The sequence below is a fragment of the Entelurus aequoreus genome, linkage group LG26, assembly GCF_033978785.1.
Source record: "Entelurus aequoreus isolate RoL-2023_Sb linkage group LG26, RoL_Eaeq_v1.1, whole genome shotgun sequence".
NCBI classification, from domain to species: Eukaryota; Metazoa; Chordata; class Actinopteri; order Syngnathiformes; family Syngnathidae; genus Entelurus; species Entelurus aequoreus.
Window position 1 is genome coordinate 34,323,442 of NC_084756.1, and position 11,396 is coordinate 34,334,837.

Sequence of the window (11,396 nt, forward strand, 5' to 3'; positions counted from 1 at the left end):
TAAAATGATCATTAGCTTGACTTGTCTGCGGATCTTCTCTTCAGAGGGTCTTCGCCCGGAACCAAGCGGTTGCTGTCCTCGTCTGGCAAGAAAAAGGGGAAGGGGGGCGGCAGAGACGCTGCCAACGAAGAGGAGCCCAAAGCGGACGCACCTCACGTTAGCATTCACTTGAATTTCAAGCGCTACGTCTTTGACCCCCACAAGAAGATGGTTCAGTTGTGATTTGAGTACGGTTCCCTCGGAGATCTCCGCAGCGTTCGCTTTCCGAGGGGAACGTGAGAAATGATATCGAATGATGTAACCGCAAACACAATGTTTTATTTGCGATGAACTCAATTTACCTTCTCTCCATAATTCGCTGAAATCAGATGAGCCAATAATGGAGCGTTTCCATCTGCATCTTCTAAGTTGCATTATAAAAACAATCATGTTCTTATCTCTTTCTTGCCGGCGCTGGTTTCAAAGGTCACGTTTGTTATTTCCATGGCGCACTCTAGTTTTTTTTCAACCTCATTTCTTGTAATGACAGCAGATGAAAGGTTTTGGTCCCCAAAATGTTAATTATGTCAGATTTAAAATAAAACAAATCTAATCTGAAGCTCCCTTTGCTGTTCATTTTTTTTCCGCATCCGTGCTTCAGCTGTGCTTTATTGACCGAGAGTAAATACGATTTTACGGAATGTTTTCATAACTCAAAATATACAAAATAAACCGTTTGAATCACGCTGACTCATACAGAAATGAGATTGAACAGCAGTTAGTAGAAGACACATAATAATAATAAAAATGTTTTTGTTTTGTGAAATTATTCTTGGTGATTATTCACACACTGTTTACTTCATTTCAACATTTGTCTTTTTAAGTGCTTGTGCTTTGAAATATCTGCTGTTTTTTCCCCCTAAATGTACACTACTGTTCAAAAGTTTGGGTCACCCACACAATTTTGTGGAATAGCCTTCATTTCTAAGAACAAGAATAGACTGTCGAGTTTCAGATAAAAGTTCTCTTTTTCTGGCCATTTTTGAGCGTTTAATTGACCCCACAAATGTGATGCTCCAGAAACTCAATCTGCTCAAAGGAAGGTCACTTTTGTAGCTTCTGTAACGACCTAAACTGTTTTCAGATGTGTGAACATGATTGCACAAGGGTTTTCTAATCATCAATTAGCCTTCTGAGCCAATGAGCAAACACATTGTACCATTAGAACACTGGAGTGATAGTTGCTGGAAATGGGCCTCTATACACCTATGTAGATATTGCACCAAAAACCAGACATTTGCAGCTAGAATAGTCATTTACCACATTAGCAATGTATAGAGTGTATTTCTTCAAAGTTAAAACTAGTTTAAAGTTATCTTCATTGAAAAGTACAGTGCTTTCCTTCAAAAATAAGGACATTTACATGTGACCCCAAACTTTTGAACGGTAGTGTAGGTCTGTTGAAATTGTAGCTCTTTTGGGTACGTGGAGAATTGATACAAGCCTTTGCGTTGCAGTCACCATAGCAACACAGCTTCCCCCAATACGAGAAGTTTTAAAAGCATCCATTAGGGGTGTAACGGTACGTGTATTTCAGGGGCCTCCAAACTTTTTCCACTGAGGGCCGCACACTGAAAAATCAAAGCGAGCGGGGGCCATTTTGATATTTTTTTATTTTAAAACCAATACAATAAATGTATAAAAAAATATACATTTAGGCCGCCACTCAGGCTTGATCCCGGTGAACCAAAGAGTTTTGGTCAAAAAAATATTTAAAAAATGTGTCATTATTTAGTATTATTATTATTATTAAAAGTTTAAATCTCTAGATCAACATTAGGTCTATCTGTCAAAAAAAACGTTTTTAAACATTTAAGTTGTATGCCCTTTTTGTCAAAGAAAACCCAGGTTTTTTATGGAAAAAACCCCCACCAAATATGCAATATTTTCCCCAATTAAATTTTTAAGTAGAATATTTGAGATTATAAAATAATTGGAGCCTTAAAAAAAATCCCACTAAAATTATTGGGGATCCAAAAGGGTCCTACTCATTAAAGTGTTAAAAATAAATTATACTTTTTTTTTTTACTGATTACTTTTAGCACAATAATCTCGAGATCAGCTTCAGATCTGTCCGTCAATTCTAAGTTTTATTGTTGTTTATGTTTTTTGTTTGTTCGTTTTAGGCCCTTCTTTTGAAAAAACAACAGCTCAGTTTTGTATATGGCAAACACAAAATATGCAACATTTTCCCCAAAGAATATCTCAAAGTGGAATATTTGATGTGTCGTAATTGGAGCCTTGAATAGGTCAATAATTCATAATGACGTTGATTTTGATTAAATATTATTTTTTAAAGAAAGAAACAGCCTACATGGCAGCTTTGTGTTATTAGAGTAAACATTGCAACATTTTCTTGTTACATTTCACCTGTTTGCTCTTTCATACCACGTTTTTAATTTTTTTTTATCGTATTCTTAGAATGTGTCGTGGGGCCGTTAAAAAATTACCTGCGGGCCGCACTTTGGACACCCCTGGTGTATTTGTATTGAACCGTTTTGGTACGGGGGTTCCGGTTCGGTTCGTAGGTGTACCGAACGAGTTTCCACACGGGACATATTAGGTAGCGTAACGCACGTTGTGTAAACAATGCACACCGAGGCACAACATGTCATGTCTGTTCATGTTTTTGTTTGGCCATGTGTTTGTTTTTTGGACTCTTTTTAGTTCCTGGTTGCACTTCCTTGTTCTTTTGTTTCCATAGTCAAGTTGTTACCTCGCTTCTTGTTTATTCCCTTTTTTATTGTTAAAATTAAATCATGTATTCAACTTCACGCCATGTCCGCTCCAACTTTTATTGCATCTCGGAAAAACAAACCCGCCATAGTCCACACCCTGACAGAAGGTCGCCAACACAAGAACGTTTTTCCGCAAAAAAGTTGGACGAGGGAGCGTGGGAAGTCCTGCGCGCTATGGAAGCGGAAACACTGCGCTTTTCCCCCAGGGAGCGCAGGGGGATGATGTGGGGGCCCAGAGGCAAGCTGGTGCCGATCGGCGCGTCGCTCCGTCCCGGAAACGTCGCCAAGGAAAGACTTCCGCGAGTGGAGAGGATGCACCACTCCCGCGGGCTCCTCCCCCTCCGGGCGGAGATGGAAGACAGCCAGCCTGGCAGCTCAAGGAGCACGCCAGAGACCTGGAGATTTATTTTCCAAATTCTATATCCTGTCAATCACAGTCACCCAGTTTTCATGCCCCGCCCCCCAGGACTCAAGCCACGCCCATGTCACAAACATTTTTTTCTCACCCACAAAGTCCCAGGTAGAAAAACAAAGACTTTATGGACAATTTAAAGGGGAGGATTTTGCCCCCCTCCTGACCTCCCTCCACCCACCCCAAAAGACGGTTCCAGACCGCGGGGAGCACGTCTGGTATCCGCTTCTTGAGGGGGGGGGGCTAGGGCTGGGAGCTGTTCAGGTGGGGTCGCTCATCGTCACGCCAAGCCACAGCCTCCAGCACGACCACCACCACCAGTCTTTCGTCACGCCAAGCCACAGCCTCCAGCACGACCACCACCACCAGTCTTCGTCACGCCAAGCCACAGCCTCCAGCACGACCACCACCACCAGTCTTTCGACCTGCGAAGCCACAGCCTCCAGCTCCACGCCAAGCGCCACCAGTCGCAGCTCCACGCCAAGCGCCACCAGTCGCAGCTCCACGCCAAGCGCCACCAGTCGCAGCTCCACGCCGCCAAGTGCCGCCAGTCGCAGCTGCACAACGCCAAGTGCCGCCAGTCGCAGCTTCACGACGCCAAGTGCCGCCAGTCGCAGCTCCACAACGCCAAGTGCCGCCAGTCGCAGCTCCACGACGCCAAGTGCCGCCAGTGGCAGCTCCACGACGCCAAGTGCCGCCAGTCGCAGCTCCACGACGTCAAGTGCCGCCAGTCGCAGCTCCACGACGCCAAGTGCCGCCAGTCGCAGCTCCACTCCAAGACCAAGCACCCATGCCAAGACAAGAACCGCCAAGTGACCAAGACCCTCGCCGAGACCAAGACCCTCGCAAAGACCAAGACCCTCGCCAAGACCAAGACCAAGACCCTCGCCAAGACCAAGACCAAGACCCCCGCCAAGACCAAGACCCCCGCCAAGACCAAGACCCTCGGCAAGACCAAGACCCTCGCCAAGACCAAGACCCACCACGCCAAGACCAAGACCCGCCACGCCAAGCTTCGCCGCCTTACACGCCACGCCAAGCTTCGCCGCCTTACCCGCCACGCCAGGCTTCGCCGCCTGACGCGCCACGCCAAGCTTCGCCGCCTGCCATGATGACGACGCGCCTGCCTCCTCGTCTGCCACGAAAGTGGCCACTACCTGGTCGTCCTCCACGCCAAGTGCGCCCACCTCTTCGTCGGCCACGCATGTGGCCCTTCCTGGGTCGCCCACCTTGCCTGTGGCGGCGGCGTTCCACTCGCCGCCGCCACATGACTATGCCTCGGTGGATTCGGGGCCACTTGGCCTGGCGACCCACCGCCATGTCCCCCTCCCACCCTCCCATGACACTTGATCCTGTTTTTTTGGACATCTGGGATCTGTCCGTAAGGGGGGGGGTTCTGTCATGTCTGTTCATGTTTTTGTTTTGGCCATGTGTTTGTTTTTTGGACTCTTTTTAGTTCCTGGTTGCACTTCCTTGTTCTTTTGTTTCCATAGTCAAGTTGTTACCTCCACTGTGAGCGCTTTTTTGTTTATTCCTTTTTTATTGTTAAAATTAAATCATGTATTCAACTTCACGCCATGTCCGCTCCAACTTTTATTGCATCTCGGAAAAACAAACCCGCCATAGTCCACACCCTGACACAACACACGGCATGCTAGCAGCTAACGGGCTAGGATAGACTGACCATACGTCCTCTTTTCACCGGACATGTCCTCTTTTGCGGAGCTGTCAGGGCGGAGTTTCTTAAATGCCTCAATTTTGAGTTAGGGTTGCGTGTATTTTCAATGTACGTTCAGGGTTAAGAAGGGGTTGAAAACAAAACAAATTGTGCGCACAGCAGCATTGGTGAGGGAGGGGCAGAGACAGAGAGAGAGAGAGAGTTATGATAAACGCGCATGCGTCGCCAGGCTCTGCTTTTTATCCATAGATTTATCACATTTAGTTTTTTATTATCTATAGCAGGGGTGTCAAAAGTGTGCCCGGAGGCCATTTGCGGCCCACAGCTAATGTTTTAAAGGCCCACGGCACTTTCTAAAAATACTATTAAAATAAACAAAAACATACCAAAAGTGAAATAATGAAGCTTAAAGGTTAAATGTAACTTAGAAAAAGTTGCAATGTTGACTAATAAAACAAAGCTGGTTTTTTTTCTTTCAAACTGTCATTGCTCAAAACATAATATTGAGTCAAAAGCAATGTTATTATGAATTATTGACCTATCCAAGGTTCCCATTACTTCACATCAAATATTCCACTAAGAAAAATATTTTTGGTGGAAGATTGTGCAAATTTGGTGAATAAATAACCCCAAAATGTATATTTTGTTGTTTTCTTACTGTACCGAAAATGAACCGAACCGTGACCTCTAAACCGAGGTACGTACCGAACCGACATTTTTGTGTACCGTTACACCCCTAGCATCCATCCATCCATCCATTTTCTACCGCTTATCCCTTTCGGGGTCGCGGGGGGTGCTGGAGCCTATCTCAGCTACAATCGGGCGGAAGGCGGGGTACACCCTGGACAAGTCGCCACCTCACCGCAGGGCCAACACAGATAGACAACATTCACAGAAGGTAAAAGCAACAAAAAAAGTGCTTTTCTTATTATTTATTTTTCCTCATGATATTTTTGGCTAGCAAAGACAAACTCTGGCACAATTTGTACACATGTTGTTTGTATTTGACAGCGAGGATGCAACAAGCTACACCCACTGAACAGCAGTGGGGAGTGGGGTCCATATGCCCCCCACAGCTCGCTCTTATTCACCTGCGTCACATTGTAAGAATACAAGAACATGTGGAACAGCACAGAAAACCTGACAGAAAAAAGCAAAAGGCATAATCGAGTAAGTAGAAGTTGAAATATTGACACTAATGACACAAAAGTGACTAAACTAAACCAAAAAAATATACCCCCACCCCCCCCCCCCCCCCCCCCCCTGCATTCCTGGTTGGACACCGCTGCTGCACTTTTAAAGTATCGTGTGGCCAAATATGACACCCAACAGTCAGTATGATGAACTACAAGCACAGTAATGAACACATTCCTATCATGGTAACCATGGCAACGCTAATCCAAACTGCAGCACTGATATTTCTCTGAGAGCTTCAATGCACACACACACACACACACACACACACACTTCTAAATGTAGTTTTTTATGAATGAAGTGTTTCTGAACAGATTGAAGCCTGCTGTAAAGATGATGATGTCTGTAATATAACTGTCGTTTGTGTATTATACTTATTGTTTGTGTATTATACGTGTAGCATGTGTATTATATGTGCAGTATGTGTTTTATATGTGTATTATATGTGCAGTAGGTCTATTATATGTGCATTATGTGTATTATATGTGCAGTATGTGTATTATATGTGCAGTATGTGTATTATACGTGCAGAACGTGTATTATATGTGCATAATGTGTATTATACGTGCAGTATGTGTATTATATGTGCAGTCTGTGTATTATATGTGCAGAATGTGTATTATATGTGCAGTATGTGTATTGTACGTGCAGTATGTGTATTATACGTGCAGTATGTGTATTATATGTGCAGTATGTGTATTATACGTGCATTATGTGTATTATATGTGCAGTATGTGTATTATATGTGCAGTATGTGTATTATAGATGCAGTATGTGTATTATATGTGCAGTATGTGTATTATACGTGCAGTATGTGTATTATATGTGCAGTATGTGTATTATATGTGCATAATGTGTATTATATGTGCAGTATGTGTATTATATGTGCAGTATGTGTATTATACGTGCAGTATGTGTATTATACGTGCAGTATGTGTATTAAATGTGCAGTATGTGTATTATATGTGCAGTATGTGTATTATACGTGCATAATGTGTATTATATGTGCAGTATGTGTATTATTTGCAGTATGTGTATTATACGTGCAGTATGTGTATTATATGTGCAGTATGTGTATTATACGTGCAGTATGTGTATTATACGTGCAGTATGTGTATTATACGTGCAGTATGTGTATTATGCGTGCATAACGTGTATTATATGTGCAGTATGTGTATTATATGTGCAGTATGTGTATTATATGTGCAGTATGTGTATTATATGTCCAGTATGTGTATTATATGTGCAGTATGTGTATTATAGGTGCAGTATGTGTATTATACGTGCAGTATGTGTATTATATGTGCAGTATGTGTATTATATGTGCAGTATGTGTATTATAGATGCAGTATGTGTATTACACGTGCAGTATGTGTATTATAGATGCAGTATGTGTATTATATGTGCATATGTGTATTATACGTGCAGTATGTGTATTATACGTGCATAATGTGTATTATACGTGCAGTATGTGTATTATATGTGCAGAATGTGTATTATATGTGCAGTATGTGTATTATACGTGCAGTATGTGTATTATATGTGCAGATGTGTATTATATGTGCAGTATGTGTATTATATGTGCAGTATGTGTATTATATGTGCAGTATGTGTATTATATGTGCAGTATGTGTATTATATGTGCAGTATGTGTATTATAGGTGCAGTATGTGTATTATATGTGCAGTATGTGTATTATATGTGCAGTATGTGTATTATACGTGCAGTATGTGTATTATATGTGCAGTATGTGTATTATAGTGCAGTATGTGTATTATACGTGCAGTATGTGTATATATGTGCAGTATGTGTATTATACATGCAGTATGTGTATTATATGTGCAGTATGTGTATTATATGTGCAGTATGTGTATTATACGTGCAGTATGTGTATTATATGTGCAGTATGTGTATTATAGGTGCAGTATGTGAATTATAGATGCAGTATGTGTATTATATGTGCAGTATGTGTATTATACGTGCAGTATGTGTATTATATGTGCAGTAAGTGTATTATAGGTGCAGTATGTGTATTATACGTGCAGTATGTGTATTATATGTGCAGTATGTGTATTATACGTGCAGTATGTGTATTATATGTGCAGTATGTGTATTATAGGTGCAGTATGTGTATTATACATGCAGTATGTGTAATTATACGTGGCAGTATGTGTATTATATGTGCAGTATGTGTATTATACGTGCAGTATGTGTATTATACGTGCAGTATGTGTATTATACGTGCAGTATGTGTATTATGCGTGCAGAACGTGTATTATATGTGCAGTATGTGTATTATATGTGCAGGTATGTGTATTATATGTGCAGTATGTGTATTATATGTGCAGTATGTGTATTATATGTGCAGTATGTGTAATTATAAGTGCAGTATGTGTATTATACGTGCAGTATGTGTATTATATGTGCAGTTATGTGTATTATATGTGCAGTATGTGTATTATATGTGCAGTATGTGTATTATACGTGCAGTATGTGTATTATACGTGCAGTTATGTGTATTATATGTGCAGTATGTGTATTATATGTGCAGTATGTGTATTATACGTGCAGTATGTGTATTATACGTGCAGTATGTGTATGTGTATTATATGTGCAGTATGTGTATTATATGGGCAGTATGTGTATTATATGTGCAGTATGTGTATTATATGTGCAGGTATGTGTATTATACGTGCAGTATGTGTATTATATGTGCAGTATGTGTATTATACGAGCAGTATGTGTATTATATGTGCAGTATGTGTATTATATGTGCAGTATGTGTATTATATGTGCAGTATGTGTATTATAGATGCAGTATGTGTATTATATGTGCAGTATGTGTATTATAGATGCAGTATGTGTATTATATGTGCAGTATGTGTATTATACGTGCAGTATGTGTATTATATGTGCAGTATGTGTATTATAGATGCAGTATGTGTATTATATGTGCAGTATGTGTATTATAGATGCAGTATGTGTATTATATGTGCAGTATGTGTATTATAGATGCAGTATGTGTATTATATGTGCAGTATGTGTATTATAGATGCAGTATGTGTATTATATGTGCAGTATGTGTATTATATGTGCGAGTATGTGTATTATACGTGCAGTATGTGTAATTATATGTGCAGTATGTGTATTATAGATGCAGTATGTGTATTATATGTGCAGTATGTGTATTATAGATGCAGTATGTGTATTATATGTGCAGTATGTGTATTATAGATGCAGTATGTGTATTATACGTGCAGTATGTGTATTATATGTGCAGTATGTGTATTATACGTGCAGTATGTGTATTATATGTGCAGTATGTGTATTATATGTGCAGTATGTGTATTATATGTGCAGTATGTGTATTAATAGATGCAGTATGTGTATTATATGTGCAGTATGTGTATTATAGATGCAGTATGTGTATTATATGTGCAGTATGTGTATTATAGATGCAGTATGTGTATTATATGTGCAGTATGTGTATTATATGTTGTCAGTATGTGTATTATACGTGCAGTATGTGTATTATATGTTGCAGTATGTGTATTATAGATGCAGTATGTGTATTATATGTGCAGTATGTGTATTATAGATGCAGTATGTGTATTTATATGTGCAGTATGTGTATTATAGATGCAGTATGTGTATTATATGTGCAGTATGTGTATTATATGTGCAGTATGTGTATTATACGTGCAGTATGTGTATTATACGTGCAGTATGTGTATTATATGTGCAGTATGTGTATTATAGATGCAGTATGTGTATTATATGTGCAGTATGTGTATTATATGTGCAGTATGTGTATTATATGTGCAGTATGTGTATTATACGTGCAGTATGTGTATTATATGTGCAGTATGTGTATTATAGATGCAGTATGTGTATTATATGTGCAGTATGTGTATTATAGATGCAGTATGTGTATTATATGTGCAGTATGTGTATTATAGATGCAGTATGTGTATTATATGTGCAGTATGTGTATTATAGATGCAGTATGTGTATTATATGTGCAGTATGTGTATTATAGATGCAGTATGTGTATTATATGTGCAGTATGTGTATTATACGTGCAGTATGTGTATTATATGTGCAGTATGTGTATTATAGATGCAGTATGTGTATTATATGTGCAGTATGTGTATTATAGATGCAGTATGTGTATTATATGTGCAGTATGTGTATTATAGATGCAGTATGTGTATTATATGTGCAGTATGTGTATTATATGTGCAGTATGTGTATTATACGTGCAGTATGTGTATTATATGTGCAGTATGTGTATTATAGATGCAGTATGTGTATTATATGTGCAGTATGTGTATTATATGTGCAGTATGTGTATTATACGTGCAGTATGTGTATTATATGTGCAGTATGTGTATTATAGATGCAGTATGTGTATTATATGTGCAGTATGTGTATTATAGATGCAGTATGTGTATTATATGTGCAGTATGTGTATTATATGTGCAGTATGTGTATTATATGTGCAGTATGTGTATTATATGTGCAGTATGTGTATTATACGTGCAGTATGTGTATTATATGTGCAGTATGTGTATTATAGATGCAGTATGTGTATTATGGGTGCAGTATGTGTATTATATGTGCAGTATGTGTATTATAGATGCAGTATGTGTATTATATGTGCAGTATGTGTATTATATGTGCAGTATGTGTATTATATGTGCAGTATGTGTATTATATGTGCAGTATGTGTATTATAGATGCAGTATGTGTATTATATGTGCAGTATGTGTATTATAGATGCAGTATATGTGATGGATGATGTCAGCAAGTCTATCTGAGCAGGAATGTGAGGAGAGTGGAGCGAGTGGGAGCAAGGGGGGACAGTGGAAGGTTTGTTCCCTGAGTGACAGTCCTTTTAGTCTTATCTCCCGTCCTTCCTCTTATAGAAAAGCAGACGGTGAGCAGAGGGAAAAAAACATTTTCTTGTCTTGTCTCTCCATTTTGCTTTCTTGCTTCATTTGTCATCCAGTTTAGTAGTTCTTCCCTCTGACTCGTACAACTAATCAGTCTCATCTTTTTTCGCCAACAAAAAAACATCCTTGGTCCTGGAGATGTCCCACAGGTGTTCAAGGGGCTTCACGCGTGGAGGCAACACCCGTGTCATATTGGAGGTGTGTTTGGACTCCAAAACTGACACCTGGTTTAGTTTGTACTTCACAAAGTACACCAAATCTAATTTATTCCCCTCAAGTGACACAGGTAGGGTATTTTTTGCCAGTCTAAACGCTCTTGAGTGCTTCAGATCTGATATTTTCGCATCACTTCCTAAACTTTACCAAGCACTTATTTCTTG

General features: G+C 39.8%; 1 protein-coding gene across 6 annotated transcripts in view; it reads left to right on the forward strand.

The window, feature by feature from the left end:
* Positions 1-11,396, forward strand: part of eefsec (eukaryotic elongation factor, selenocysteine-tRNA-specific) — a 103,153-nt gene that overhangs the window by 61,028 nt on the left and 30,729 nt on the right. For 4 of the 6 annotated variants that reach the window (XM_062038135.1, XM_062038136.1, XM_062038138.1 and 1 more), the window contains one exon: positions 45-829. The exons of 1 other annotated variant lie outside the window; for it this stretch is intronic. In XM_062038135.1, coding sequence (XP_061894119.1) covers positions 45-172 — 128 coding nt within the window. In that variant the 3' untranslated portion in view covers positions 173-829. Of the gene's footprint in view, positions 1-44; positions 838-11,396 lie in introns of those variants that run through there. One more of the 6 variants, XM_062038140.1, reaches the window with a different exon arrangement.